Source organism: Heterodontus francisci, chromosome 31, assembly GCF_036365525.1.
Source record: "Heterodontus francisci isolate sHetFra1 chromosome 31, sHetFra1.hap1, whole genome shotgun sequence".
NCBI classification, from domain to species: domain Eukaryota; kingdom Metazoa; phylum Chordata; class Chondrichthyes; order Heterodontiformes; family Heterodontidae; genus Heterodontus; species Heterodontus francisci.
This window is the reverse complement of record NC_090401.1, coordinates 6,269,494-6,285,441: the sequence shown is the minus strand read 5'-3', so window position 1 is coordinate 6,285,441 and position 15,948 is coordinate 6,269,494. Positions and strand designations below refer to the sequence as shown.

The window sequence follows — 15,948 nt, the reverse complement described above, 5'->3', positions numbered from 1 at the left end:
TCACACTCAGTAACACTGTCCACCCAGTCTCTCACACTCAGTAACACAGTCCCTCCCCCGACCCTCACACTCAGTAACACTGTCCACCCAGACCCTCACACTCAGTAACACTGTCCACCCAGACCCTCACACTCATTAACACTGTCCCTCCCTGACCCTCACACTCAGTAACACTGTCCCTCCCAGACCCTCACACTCAGTAACACTGTCCCTCCCTGACCCTCACACTCAGTAACACTGTCCCTCCCAGACCCTCACACTCAGTAACACTGTCCCTCCCCGACCCTCACACTCAGTAACACTGTCCACCCCGACCCTCACACTCAGTAACACTGTCCCTCCCTGACCCTCACACTCAGTAACACTGTCCCTCCCAGACCCTCACACTCAGTAACACTGTCCCTCCCCTGACCCTCACACTCAGTAACACTGTCCACCAAGACCCTCACACTCAGTAACACTGTCCCTCCCAGACCCTCACACTCAGTAACACTGTCCCTCCCTGACCCTCACACTCAGTAACACTGTCCCTCCCAGACCCTCACACTCAGTAACACTGTCCCTCCCCGACCCTCACACTCAGTAACACTGTCCACCCCGACCCTCACACTCAGTAACACTGTCCCTCCCTGACCCTCACACTCAGTAACACTGTCCCTCCCAGACCCTCACACTCAGTAACACTGTCCCTCCCCGACCCTCACACTCAGTAACACTGTCCACCCCGACCCTCACACTCAGTAACACTGTCCCTCCCAGACCCTCACACTCAGTAACACTGTCCCTCCCCGACCTTCACACTCAGTAACACTGTCCACCCAGTCTCTCACACTCAGTAACACTGTCCCTCCCTGACCCTCACACTCAGTAACACTGTCCCTCCCAGACCCTCACACTCAGTAACACTGTCCTTCCCAGACCCTCACACTCAGTAACACTGTCACTCATCGACCCTCACACTCAGTAACACTGTCCCTCCCAGACCCTCAGACTCAGTAACACTGTCCCTCCCCGACCCTCACACTCAGTAACACTGTCCCCCCTGACCCTCACACTCAGTAACACTGTCCACCCCGACCCTCACACTCAGTAACACTGTCCACCCTGCCCCTCACACTCAGTAACACTGTCCCTCCCTGACCCTCACACTCAGTAACACTGTCCCTCCCAGACCCTCACACTCAGTAACACTGTCCCTCCCTGACCCTCACACTCAGTAACACTGTCCCTCCCAGACCCTCACACTCAGTAACACTGTCCCTCCCCGACCCTCACACTCAGTAACACTGTCCACCCCGACCCTCACACTCAGTAACACTGTCCCTCCCAGACCCTCACACTCAGTAACACTGTCCCTCCCCGACCTTCACACTCAGTAACACTGTCCACCCAGTCTCTCACACTCAGTAACACTGTCCCTCCCTGACCCTCACACTCAGTAACACTGTCCCTCCCAGACCCTCACACTCAGTAACACTGTCCTTCCCAGACCCTCACACTCAGTAACACTGTCACTCATCGACCCTCACACTCAGTAACACTGTCCCTCCCAGACCCTCAGACTCAGTAACACTGTCCCTCCCCGACCCTCACACTCAGTAACACTGTCCCCCCTGACCCTCACACTCAGTAACACTGTCCCTCCCAGACCCTCACACTCTGTAACACTGTCCACCCAGACCCTCACACTCAGTAACACTGTCCCTCCCCGACCCTCACACTCAGTAACACTGTCCCCCCTGACCCTCACACTCAGTAACACTGTCCCTCCCCGACCCTCACACTCAGTAACACTGTCCCTCCCCGACCCTCACACTCTGTAACACTGTCCACCCAGACCCTCACACTCAGTAACACTGTCCACCCCGACCCTCACACTCAGTAACACTGTCCCTCCCAGACCCTCACACTCTGTAACACTGTCCACCCTGCCCCTCACACTCAGTAACACTGTCCACCCCGACCCTCACACTCTGTAACACTGTCCACCCAGACCCTCACACTCAGTAACACTGTCCCTCCCCGATCCTCACACTCAGTAACACTGTCCTCCCAGACTCTCACACTCAGTAACACTGTCCCTCACACTCAGTAACACTGTCCCCCGACCCTCACACCCAGTAACACTGTCTCTCACTGACCCTCACACTCAGTAACACTGTCTCTCACTGACCCTCACACTCAGTAACACTGTCCCTCACTGACCCTCACACCCAGTAACACTGTCTCTCACTGACCCTCACACTCAGTAACACTGTCCCTCACTGACCCTCACACTCAGTATCACTGTCTCTCACTGACCCTCACACTCAGTAACACTGTCTCTCACTGACCCTCACACTCAGTAACACTGTCTCTCACTGACCCTCACACTCAGTAACACTGTCCCTCACTGACCCTCACACTCAGTAACACTGTCTCTCACTGACCCTCACACTCAGTAACACTGTCTCTCACTGACCCTCACACTCAGTAACACTGTCCCTCACTGACCCTCACACTCAGTAACACTGTCCCCCCCCCCCGACCCTCATACCCAGTAACACTGTCTCTCACTGACCCTCACACTCAGTAACACTGTCCCTCACTGACCCTCACACTCAGTAACACTGTCCCCCCCCCCGACCCTCATACCCAGTAACACTGTCTCTCACTGACCCTCACACCCAGTAACACTGTCTCTCACTGACCCTCACACTCAGTAACACTGTCTCTCACTGACCCTCACACTCAGTAACACTGTCCCTCACTGACCCTCACACCCAGTAGCACTGTCCCTCACTGACCCTCACACTCAGTAACACTGTCCCCCCCCCCCCCCGACCCTCATACCCAGTAACACTGTCTCTCACTGACCCTCACACTCAGTAGCACTGTCCTTCACTGACCCTCACACCCAGTAACACTGTCTCTCACTGACCCTCACACTCAGTAACACTGTCCCTCACTGACCCTCACACCCAGTAGCACTGTCTCTCACTGACCCTCACACCCAGTAACACTGTTTCCACTGGCTCCTCACAGTCAGATACTGCATTCTCACCCGTAGGCTGAGCGATGGCATTGTGAAGCTCTGTGAACACCATCATTCCCATTATCTTGCCTCTCCACCAGGGGTCAGGCTGCACAATCCTCCAACAACAGCAACAAAATACTGCAGATGCTGCAAATTCTTCATAAAGATTGGAAACACTGGGAACACTGTCGGCTCGGCAACGTGGGAGGAAAGGGAGAGATACTGAATGTTTCAAGCCGATGGCCAATGGATCCTCCAGGCTCATTGCCATCATTACTGCTGATGAAAGCGCTTGAATAGCAGCCTGGAATGGAAAGTTGATCTGGTTTCCTAGTTGTACGGCAGAGGTTTAATATTCAGCTCCTTTTTGAATTTTTCTGTTAAAATATACATTGTAATTGCTGCTGAGTCACTGTTTTTTCTGGGGGTTAGTCAGTTGGAAGTGTTGTGTAAATTTTCACAATGATAGTAATGCCCAAGAAAGTCACAGATATGGGACTGATTCACCATGAGATTTATTCAGTACATAAACAGAACGTTATAAAATATCAGAGTCAATCCGTGCAGGTCCTGATTTGTGAATGTTTACAGTGAGTGACTGTGGACACGAGCCAGTCTCTTACAATCCTCATACAGAGAGGGAGAAATGCACAATTTGAGATTTAATATCCTGCAGAAATTATCGCTGGTTTGAAAATGATACAAACTCTGTGACGTACAGCCCTGGCAAAATGTACAGCATTCAATCAGCAACATTGAATTCAGACAAATCTTCAACTAAAACACTGCAGCTAAAGCAATGATGTGTGTCCAGTCAGGGAGCCATTTGTTTTTCGAGAGATGGATTCCATGAATGTGAGGGAAAAACAAGAAATGCTGGAAATACTCAGCAGGTCTGGCAGCATCTGTGGAGAGAGAAGCAGAGTTAATGTTTCAGGTCAGTGGCCCTTCATCAGAATGTGAGGGTTTGGGGTGGGCAAGCATTATGGCAGGGGACAGTGGGCAGGGTCTGTACATTGGGCAGGGTCAGTATGGTGGGCAGTGGTTAGGGTCTCTATGGTGGGCAGGGTCTGTATGGAGGGCAGGGTCAGTATGGTGGGCAGGGTCAGTATGGTGGGCAGGGTCAGGGTCAGTATGGAGGGCAGGGTCAGTATGGTGGGCAGGGTCAGGGTCTGTACAATGGGCAGGGTCAGTATGGTGGGCAGTGGGCAGGGTCTGTACAATGGGCAGGGTCAGTATGGTGGGCAGTGGTTAGGGTCTCTATGGTGGGCAGGGTCTGTATGGAGGGCAGGGTCAGTATGGTGGGCAGGGTCAGTATGGTGGGCAGGGTCAGGGTCAGTATGGAGGGCAGGGTCAGTATGGTGGGCAGGGTCAGGGTCAGTATGGAGGGCAGGGTCTCTATGGTGGGCAGGGTCAGTATGGTGGGCAGTGGTCAGGGTCTGTACAATGGGCAGGGTCAGTATGGTGGGCAGTGGTCAGGGTCTGTACAATGGGCAGGGTCAGTATGGTGGGCAGTGGTCAGGGTCTGTACAATGGGCAGGGTCAGTATGGTGGGCAGTGGTCAGGGTCTGTACAATGGGCAGGGTCAGTATGGTGGGCAGGGTCAGGGTCTGTATGTAGGGCAGGGTCTGTATGGTGGGCAGGGTCTCTATGGTGGGCAGGGTCTCTATGGAGGGCAGGGTCAGTATGGAGGGCAGGGTCAGTATGGTGGGCAGGGTCAGTATGGAGGGCAGGGTCTGTATGGTGGGCAGGGTCAGTATGGAGGGCAGGGTCTCTATGGTGGGCAGGGTCTGTATGGAGGGCAGGGTCAGTATGGAGGGCAGGGTCTCTATGGTGGGCAGGGTCTGTATGGAGGGCAGGGTCTCTATGGAGGGCAGGGTCTCTATGGTGGGCAGGGTCTGTATAGAGGGTTGGGTCTGTATGGAGGGCAGGGTCAGTATGGAGGGCAGGGTCTGTATGGAGGGCAGGGTCAGTATGGAGGGCAGGGTCTGTATGGTGGGCAGGGTCTGTATGGTGGGCAGGGTCTGTATGGAGGGCAGGGTCAGTATGGAGGGCAGGGTCTGTATGGTGGGCAGGGTCAGTATGGAGGGCAGGGTTTCTATGGAGGGCAGGGTCTGTATGGAGGGCAGGGTCAGTATGGAGGGCAGGGTCAGTATGGAGGGCAGGGTCTGTATGGTGGGCATCCTTCCAGATTTGGATCACCCTCCCCCGCACCTCCCCCTCCCATCCCAACAGCAGAAAACCGCATGGAGAAGGTTGGAGCAGGATTGAGTTTTTGGTTATTTTCGAGATAAGTAGACTTTCTGACAAAGAACGGAATAATTTCCATCATAATAGTGTCAGGCTGATGGTGTCTTATTAAGAAAGTAATGCAGTGAGACAGTTATCCAGTAATACTGTGAGTTAATATATAGGTTCATACCATGACACAGATAATTGCAGTAATACAATTACAACAGTACAGCAACAGAACAAGTGATCTAACCACAGTGTGACAGTTCTTGTAACAAAGTGATACATTTACATTATCACTAACAAAATGATCTTGTAAGATTGTCACATTGACAGCCCAACAGTCACTGCATCATAGGCGAATATCACTAATACAGTCACAATAACAGACATTTGTACAGTTAGATGAGCACAGTAATGCAGTAGCACTATAAGAGAATGGCAGTAATAGTCCCAATGTCACTAATGCAGTGAGACAGTAATCGCCAATTTTACAGTAATAAACACAAAGTTACATAGTGACACTGTATCAGTGACACAGTATTCGAGCCAGGGTAACAGAGAAGTGTAGGAATAATGAATAAAGGAGGGATACAGTAATTGGGTCACCACAGTTGCAACCCCCCCACCCCAACCATCAGGACACCCACCATCATACTGACACCCCCCCCCCCCCCCCGCCCCCAACCAGGCCCAGTCACTGAGCCCTGCAGTCACTGTCACAGTGCCCAGCATCGCACTGAGAGGGTTTGAATGGAAAGTGACATCAAAATTTACTCCTTTAAATTTCATGGAACATCAACTGAATTGAAATAAAGTGCTTAAATGTTTTTTTTTAAATAAACCCTGTTTATGTGCAGCATAAATATAACATTGATCATCCAGTATATAATATCATTCAATATTCGGTAAAACCCCAAACATAAAAATATTTAAAATCTTCACTCAAACAATTATCGAAAGAGCTGAGTTGCTCTCAGTATCGAGCAAGCGAGACACAGACCATGTAGGCAGTGAAACATACCCAGCTCTCCCCAACCAAGAGAGCTTGCTCAGTGTTAACACTTTTTCACATTCCAGGCAAGCTGATAGACAAGGGCAGCAAAGCAAGTGATGGAGTGAGGGTCAGCGTAAAAGGAACGGGTATTAAACAGATAATAGAGCGAGGGTCAGTCTACAGGGCGTGGGTATTAAACAGACAATAGAGTGTACAAGGAGCAGGTATTAATAAGCACTAAGGTGAGAGTGCTTGTTAGTGTTGCCAAACCTCCTAGATAGTCCTGGAGTACTGTAATTAAAGATTTATCTCCTGACACTCATGGGAGTGATCGGCAAGAAAAATCACAGGCACTTTTTAAAAATTCTTTTATGGGATGTGGGCGTCGCTGGCTAGGCCAGTGTTTATTGCCCATCCCTAATTGCCCTTGAGAAGGTGGTGCTGAGCTGCCCTCTTGAACCACTGCAGTCCATCTAGTGTTGGTACACCCACAGTGCTGTTAGGGAGGGAGTTGCATGGTTCTGATCCAACGACAGTGAAGGAATGGTGATATAGTTCCAAGTCAGGATGGTGTGTGACTTGGAGGGGAACTTGCAGTTGGTGATGTTCCTATTTCATCTTCCCTTTCACTCCAGCTGGACTCACAAACAGCAGGGATACCATGTACCTGGGATTCGAAAGAATCTGAAAGTACGTGGGCTATAAAATATACATGATACGCAGAGCATGTATCTGTTGAGGGATATAGTGAGAGTATTTGTAGGTGAGATTGAGGGAATTGAGGGATATGGGGAGAAGGTTGGGGGGGATTGAGGGATAAGGGGAGAAGGTGTGGGAGGGATTGAGGGATATGGGGAGAAGGTTGGGGGGGATTGAGGGATAAGGGGAGAAGGTGTGGGAGGGATTGAGGGATATGGGGAGAAGGTTGGGGGGGATTGAGGGATAAGGGGAGAAGGTTGGGGGGGATTGAGGGATATGGGGAGAAGGTTGGGGGGGATTGAGGGATATGGGGAGAAGGTTGGGGGGGATTGAGGGATATGGGGAGAAGGTTGGGGGGGATTGAGGGATATGGGGAGAAGGTTGGGGGGGATTGAGGGATATGGGGAGAAGGTTGGGGGGGATTGAGGGATATGGGGAGAAGGTTGGGGGGGATTGAGGGATATGGGGAGAAGGTTGGGGGGGATTGAGGGATATGGGGAGAAGGTTGGGGGGGATTGAGGGATATGGGGAGAAGGTTGGGGGGGATTGAGGGATATGGGGAGAAGGTTGGGGGGGATTGAGGGATATGGGGAGAAGGTTGGGGGGGATTGAGGGATATGGGGAGAAGGTTGGGGGGGATTGAGGGATAAGGGGAGAAGGTTGGGGGGGATTGAGGGATATGGGGAGAAGGTTGGGGGGGATTGAGGGATATGGGGAGAAGGTTGGGGGGGATTGAGGGATCTGGGGAGAAGGTTGGGGGGGATTGAGGGATATGGGGAGAAGGTTGGGGGGGATTGAGGGATATGGGGAGAAGGTTGGGGGGGATTGAGGGATATGGGGAGAAGGTTGGGGGGGATTGAGGGATATGGGGAGAAGGTTGGGGGGGATTGAGGGATAAGGGGAGAAGGTTGGGGGGGATTGAGGGATATGGGGAGAAGGTTGGGGGGGATTGAGGGATATGGGGAGAAGGTTGGGGGGGATTGAGGGATATGGGGAGAAGGTTGGGGGGGATTGAGGGATAAGGGGAGAAGGTTGGGGGGGATTGAGGGATATGGGGAGAAGGTTGGGGGGGATTGAGGGATATGGGGAGAAGGTTGGGGGGGATTGAGGGATATGGGGAGAAGGTTGGGGGGGATTGAGGGATATGGGGAGAAGGTTGGGGGGGATTGAGGGATAAGGGGAGAAGGTTGGGGGGGATTGAGGGATATGGGGAGAAGGTTGGGGGGGATTGAGGGATAAGGGGAGAAGGTTGGGGGAGATTGAGGGATATGGTGGTACTGTTACAGAAAAGGGATCCTTACAAACACCCACTAATAAATTGTACACAACTGTGGATCAACATCTGGGTTCGGGTTTTCAAGACGTAGCCTTGCCCCAACACACATGCTGACCCTCTCACTCTCACTCCCAGATTCTACACAGGGACAACTGTCATCTCACCACCACTTTCAATCAGTTCTGACTGATTTCCATATTAAACTGGGACCAAAGGTGGCTGTTTGACTAAAGCAGATTCGAAACTTCCCATGACCACAGATTTCCAACATGTTCATTCCATGGTCCCCATTGTCACATATACAGTATCAGGGTCTAACTGGACAAGGTGCTGTTACTCTGAGCCCTGCTATATCAAATACTACGACATACAGAACAACCAAAGCGGAAGCTGAAGGTTTAAATTCCTTCGGATGCTGTGGGCTGAGTCTAACTCCACACTTCCTCCTCTATCAAAGTGAAACATGCAGTTAAACTTTCAGGATAGTTTCTGTGATTTTTAAACACACTATAATTCTCAAACAATAAAACATTTCCTGCTTAAAGCATTCCCCACTCTAATTTTAACAGCTCTTCTAAAGTTTCCTGTAGTTCCTGCACATTTTGTGATCTCAGCTTTTATACCATTGATAGGCTGCCACTTTTTTAATCTGCTCAGTCACCTGGTGACAGAGACACCAGAGCCAAACTGTGACCTCAGGATTTGCTCTCACTCCAGCTCAAACTGATAGGCACCGATTAGAGTATCTGACTCACATTCATCTCCTGCTCATATGCTACATGTTCCTCGCACCCCGGACAGTGAACTGGGGGGATAGTGAACTGGGAACAGGGACAGAGAACTAGGAACAGGAACAGTGAACTGGGAACAAGCGGGACAGTGAACTGGAAACAGGGACGGTGAACTGGGAACAGGGACAGTGAACTGGAAGCAGGGACGGTGAACTGGGAACAGGGACAGTGAACTGGGAACAGAGACAGTGAACTGGGAACAGAGACAGTGAACTGGGAACAAGCGGGACAGTGAACTGGAAACAGGGACGGTGAACTGGGAACAGGGACAGTGAACTGGAAGCAGGGACGGTGAACTGGGAACAGGGACAGTGAACTGGAAACAGGGACGGTGAACTGGAAACAGGGACAGTGAACTGGAAGCAGGGGGACAGTGAAATTGGAATTGGCAAGTCAGTGGGAGGTGAGACAAAGAACAAAGAAAAAAGAACAGTACAGCACAGGAACAGGCCATTCGGCCCTCCAAGCCTGCGCTGATCTTGATGCCTGTCTAAACAAAAACCTTCTGCACTTCCGGGGACCGTATCCTTCTATTCCCATCCTATTCATGTATTTGTCAAGATGCCTTTTAAATGTCGCTATCGTACCTGCTTCCACCATCTCCCCTGGCAGCAAGTTCCAGGCACTCACCACCCTCTGTGTAAAGAACTTGCCTCGCACATCCCCTCTAAACTTTGCTCCTCGCACCTTAAACCTATGTCCCCTAGTAACTGACTCTTCCACCCTGGGAAAAAGCTTCTGACTATCCACTCTGTCCATGCCACTCATAACTTTGTAAACCTCTATCATTTCACCCCTGCACCTCCGTCGTTCCAGTGAAAACAATCCGAGTTTATGCAACCTCTCCTCATATCTAATGCCCTCCAGACCAGGCAACATCCTGGTAAACCTCTTCTGTACCCTCTCCAAAGCCTCCACGTCCTTCTGGTAGTGTGGCGACCAGAATTGCACGCAATATTCTAAGTGTGGCCTAACTAAAGTTCTGTACAGCTGCAGCATAACTTGCCAATTTTTATACTCTATGCCCCGACCGATGAAGGCAAGCATGCCATATGCCTTCTTGACTACCTTATCCACCTGCGTTGCCACTTTCAGTGACCTGTGGACCTGTACGCCCAGATCTCTCTGCCTGTCAATACTCCTAAGGGTTCTGCCATTGACTGTATACTTCCCACCTGCATTAGATCTTCCAAAATGCATTACCTCACATTTGTCCGGATTAAACTCCATCTGCCATTTCTCCGCCCAAGTCACCAACCGATCTATATCCTGCTGTATCCTCTGACAATCCTCATCATTATCCGCAACTCCACCAACCTTTGTGTCATCCGCAAACTTACTAATCAGACCAGCTACATTTTCCTCCAAATCGTTTATATATACTACAAACAGCAAAGGTCCCAGCACTGATCCCTGCGGAACACCACTAGTCACAGCCCTCCATTCAGAAAAGCACCCATCCACTGCTACCCTCTGTCTTCTATGACAGAGCCAGTTCTGTATCCATCTTGCCAGCTCACCTCTGATCCCATGTGATTTCACCTATTGTATCAGTCTGCCATGAGGGACCTTGTCAAAGGCTTTACTGAAGTCCATATAGACAACATCTACTGCCCTTCCTTCATCAATCATCTTCGTCACTTCCTCAAAAAACTCGATCAAGTTAGTGAGACACGACCTCCCCTTCACAAAACCATGCTGCCTCTCGCTAATAAGTTCATTTGTTTCCAAATGGGAGTAAATCCTGTCCCAAAGAATCCTCTCTAATAATTTCCCTACCACTGACGTAAGGCTCACCAGCCTATAACTTCCTGGAATATCCTTGTTACCCTTCTTAAACAAAGAAACAATATTGGCTATTCTCCAGTCTTCTGGGACCTCACCTGTAGCCAATGAGGATACAAGATTTCTGTCAAGGCCCCAGCAATTTCTTCCCTTGCCTCCCTCAGTATTCTGGGTTAGATCCCATCAGGCCCTGGGGACCGATCTACCTTAATGCTTTGCAAGACACCCAACACCTCCTCCTTTTTGATAACGACAAGACCCAGACTATCTACACTCCTTTCCCTCGACTCATCATCCACCAAGTCCTTCTCTTTGGTGAATACTGATGCAAAGTACTCATTTAGTACCTCGCCCATTTCCTCTGGCTCCACACTAGATTCCCTGCTCTGTCCTCGAGTGGGCCAACCCTTTCCCTGGTTACCCTCTTGCTCTTTATATACGTATAAAAAGTCTTGGGATTCTCCTTAAAAAAGGACTGAAGGATACAGTCTTGGCAGGACGAGACAGGGTGTCAAGGGGAGGAGCTTGTTGAGGGAGGAGCCGTTCTCAGGTGGGGCTGGTTTCCAAGGGAGGGTGTGGCCCATGGGGAGCCTGGCTTGGGGGGCGGGTGCTCACTCCGGGGGGGGGGGGGGGCGGGGGCGTGCCTACTGGGGGGGCTCACTGGGGCTGACTTGGGGGGGAGGGAGGCGGCCCACTGGGAGGATGGGGCAGTCTCAGGGGTCAGAGCTGGTCTCAATGCGGAGGGACCCAGTGTGACCTCGGGCTGTGGCTGACCCTGATCCCTTACCCTGAGGCATGTGCAAATCCTGGCTGTGGGCTGTTGGGGAGAGAGGGGAGGGGGTAGATGGGGAGAGAGGGGAATGGGGCAGACGGGGAGAGTGGGGGGAGGTAGACGGGGAGAGCGGAGAGGGGGGTAGACGGGGAGAGAGGGGAGGGTGCAGAGGGGGAGGTGGAGGGGAGGAGCAGAGGAGACAGGGCAGGGATAGGGACAAGGATGGGGAAGGAAGGAGCAAATGGGTGGTGGATGTGGGAGGGGAGTGGAGGTAACTATCGGCCGGTTTTGGCAGCAGAACAGGTGAAAAAGCAGCAAAGAGAATCTGGGAAAATGGAAAATTGTGCAGAAACTTTCCGAACAGAGTCTGGGTTAATTTGGGCTCATGCAGCACTTGAACATCTCAGTACTGGAGTAAACTCCACACCATACTGGGCTTTGGTTAATCACTCGCCCTCTTCTCCTCCTCCATCTTCCTGTATCTCTGACCAACTCCATAAGGAACATGAGCTGCAATCGTGCCCATCTCCTGCGCACCTTCCACATGAAACATTTGATCATCAAAGAAAATGTGTGGCCGGATTTTCTGCAGCAGCGGCCCCTTGGGAGCCCCGGCCAGGAACAGAGCCTCGTCCGTCTCCAAGCCCCAGCTCCGCAAAGTCTTGAGAGCCCGGGCTCCCGAGCTGGCAGCACTCCGAGCTGTCACCAAGTACGTACGAATTGGACACTTTAAACGCTGACCTTTAGTGTAAAACTTCTTCTGCAACTTCCCCAGTGATTCCAAAAATCCTTTGAGAGGCCCCTGTTAAAAATGGAGTTAATACATTTCATCGAGAGCATCTACATACCGAGTGCAGAGTGCCAAGACCCCCAGTGTAAACAGCATCAACACCCAGTGTAAACAGTGCCAGACCCAATGTACAAAGTGTTCACACACCCAGTGTAGAGAGTGTCCACACCCAGTGTACAAAGTGTTCACACACCCAGTGTACAAAGTGTTCACACACCCAGTGTACAGAGTGTTCACACACAGTGTACAAAGTGTGTACACACCCAGTGTAGAGAGTGTCCACACCCAGTGTAGAGAGTGTCCACACCCAGTGTACAAAGTGTTCACACACCCAGTGTACAAAGTGTTCACACACCCAGTGTACAGAGTGTTCACACACAGTGTACAAAGTGTGTACACACCCAGTGTAGAGAGTGTCCACACCCAGTGTACAAAGTGTGTACACACCCAGTGTACAGAGTGTTCACACATCCAGTGTAGAGTGTGTACACATCCAGTGTACAGAGTGTTCACACACCCAGTGTACAGAGTGTCCACACCCAGTGTAAACTGTGTCCGCACATCCGGTGTAAACAGCATCCACCCCCCAGTGCAGACAGAGTCCACACCCAGTGTACAAAGTGTTCACATATCCAGTGTAGAGAGTGTACACACCCAGTGTAGAGAGTGTCCACACCCAGTGTACAAAGTGTTCACACATCCAGTGTACAGAGTGTTCACACATCCAGTGTAGAGTGTGTACACACCCAGTGTAGAGAGTGTCCACACCCAGTGTACAGAGTGTTCACACACCCAGTGTACAGAGTGTTCACACACCCAGTGTAGAGTGTGTACACACCCAGTGTAAAGAGTGTCCACACCCAGTGTACAGAGTGTTCAAACACCAAGTGTACAGAGTGTTCACACACCCAGTGTAGAGAGTGTCCACACCCAGTGTACAGAGTGTTCACACATCCAGTGTAGAGTGTGTGCACACCCAGTGTGGAGAGTGTCCACACCCAGTGTACAGAGTGTTCACACCCAGTGTACAGAGTGTTCACACAGCCAGTGTAAAGAGTGTCCACACCCAGTGTACAGAGTGTCCACACCCAGTGTACAAAGTGTTCACACATCCAGTGTACAGAGTGTTCACACATCCAGTGTAGAGTGTGTACACACCCAGTGTAGAGAGTGTCCACACCCAGTGTACAGAGTGTTCACACACCCAGTGTACAGAGTGTTCACACACCCAGTGTAGAGTGTGTACACACCCAGTGTAAAGAGTGTCCACACCCAGTGTACAGAGTGTTCAAACACCAAGTGTACAGAGTGTTCACACACCCAGTGTAGAGAGTGTCCACACCCAGTGTACAGAGTGTTCACACATCCAGTGTAGAGTGTGTGCACACCCAGTGTGGAGAGTGTCCACACCCAGTGTACAGAGTGTTCACACCCAGTGTACAGAGTGTTCACACAGCCAGTGTAAAGAGTGTCCACACCCAGTGTACAGAGTGTCCACACCCAGTGTACAGAGTGTTCACACACCCAGTGTAGAGTGTGTCCACACCCAGTGTACAGAGTGTTCACACACCCAGTGTAGAGAGTGTCCACACCCAGTGTACAGAGTGTTCACACATCCAGTGTAGAGTGTGTACACACCTTGTGTAGAAAGTGTCCACATCCAGTGTACAGAGTGTTCACACACCCAGTGTACGGAGTGTCCACACCCAGTGTACAGAGTGTTCACACACCCAGTGTAGAGTGTGTACACACCCTGTGTAGAAAGTGTCCACACCCAGTGTACAGAGTGTTCACACACCCAGTGTAGAGAGTGTCCACATCCAGTGTACAGAGTGTCCACACACCCAGTGTTGAGTATGTCCACACCCTGTGTAGAAAGTGTCCACACCAAGTGTCGAGAGCATCTACACACCCAGTGTAGACAGGGTCCATTCACCCTGAATGGACAGTAGCTGCTGGTACGCTTGCAATCTGACAGTCTCCCCACACTCAGTGTAAGCGAGACGCCACACTCTCTGTCCATCTCCACCATTCTCCATACTCCACCCACCTCTGTGTTCACCCTTCAATTTGCAATGCATCTTACCATGGCTAATGGTTTGTTTTCATTAGTTTGCTCATGTTCGAAGAATTTATCTAATCCATGTTCCTTGACAATCTGTTCTGATTCATCTGAGAAAAGCACAGCATCTCCATCAAAAGCCACCCTCAGCTGCCTCTCTGAGACACTGATGTCTTTATTGGGACTGAAGATCGTAGCAGCAGCAATCCCTGGTAAGGGACAAACCTCAGTCAGTATCTCTGACAGCAATCAGAACATCCCCAGCACCAGAACAGTCTCAACTCACTGCTACTGGAGACAGAAGAGGTGGGGGTGAGAGTGAGGTCGAGGGTCAGCGTGATGATTTGGATGAGTTTAGAGTGAGAGTTGGTGCCAGGCTGAGGGTGCTGGTGAGTCAGTGTGGGATTTTATTATGACTTGTTCTTGAGATGTAGGCGTCGCTGGCCAGGCCAGCATTTATCGCCGAGCTCTAATTGTCCTTGTGAAGATGGTGGTGAGCTGCCTTCTAGAACCCATGCAGACCGTGTGGGGATGGTACATGGAGCAGTTTCTTAAAACTGAGTGGATTGCTGGGCCATTTCAGAGGGCAGGGAAAAATCTAAAGGTGTGGGTGGGGGGGGTGTGGGGTTGGGTGTGAGGGTGGGGTTGGGTGTGTGTGTGGGTGTGGGGGTGGGAGTGGGGGTTTGTGTGGGGTGTGTGGGTGGGTGTGTGGTAGAGGTGTGGGGGGGGTTGGGTGTGGGGTGGGGAGTGTGTGGGGGTGGGAGTGGGGGTTTGTGTGGGGTGTGTGGGTGGGATGGGGGTGTGGGGTGGGAGGGGGGGCGGGGGTGTGGGTGGGGTGGGGGTGTGGGGTGGGAGTGGGGGTTGTGTGGGGGTGGGGGTGTGGGGTGGGGAGTGTGTGTTGGGGGGTGTGTGGGGGTTGGAGTGGGGGTTTGTATGGGGTGTGTGGCGGGGGTGGGGGTGTGGGGTGGGAGGGGGGTTGTGTGAGGGGGGGGGTATGTGGGGGTGGATTGATGAAACAGGGTCTGGTGTGATTTCTGATGCAGCTTCAGCCTCTGTTGTTCTCCATTGATTGTGAGTGAGGGTGACTTTGTCTGTCAGTTGGTTGCAGGTCTAAATCTGCTCTGGTTAGCGTGTGTCGCACTGCTATATATGGGCAGCTGTGGCTCTGCATTGCACAAGTTATGCCATGAATGCGGTGATGGGAAGATGAGGCAGCAGGTGGAGTGGGGGCTGGGCAATAATAAACTGCCGCAGGAGAATCAGAAACACTCACATCAGAGAATCACACAGCACAGAATGTGGCCATTAGGCCCATCGTACCCACACTGGCTCTTTGTAAGAGCTTTCCAATTTGTCCTGCTCCCATGCTGTATTCCCTAAAACCTGTAAATATTTGCCTTTCGAGTATAGTCAGGGCCCGGCAGCTGTCGGCTAAATCAGCACCTCATTCACAGGCCAGTTAACACAGTCAGTGGTTAACACAAGCACAGTGTAGAACCATAACTGGCTCAGCAGAGACAGGGAGGAC

General features: G+C 51.4%; 1 protein-coding gene across 1 annotated transcript in view; it reads right to left on the bottom strand.

Annotated features, from left to right (window-relative positions):
- Positions 1-11,961: 11,961 nt before the first annotated feature.
- The window catches only part of LOC137346933 (cytosolic 5'-nucleotidase 1A-like), a 163,383-nt gene continuing 159,396 nt past the window's right edge, over positions 11,962-15,948 (bottom strand). Inside the window, exons 8-9 of the mRNA XM_068010888.1 lie at positions 14,445-14,629; positions 11,962-12,370 (exon numbers count right to left, since the gene is read on the bottom strand). Coding sequence (XP_067866989.1) covers positions 12,011-12,370; positions 14,445-14,629 — 545 coding nt within the window. The 3' untranslated portion in view covers positions 11,962-12,010. The remainder of the gene's footprint in view (positions 12,371-14,444; positions 14,630-15,948) is intronic.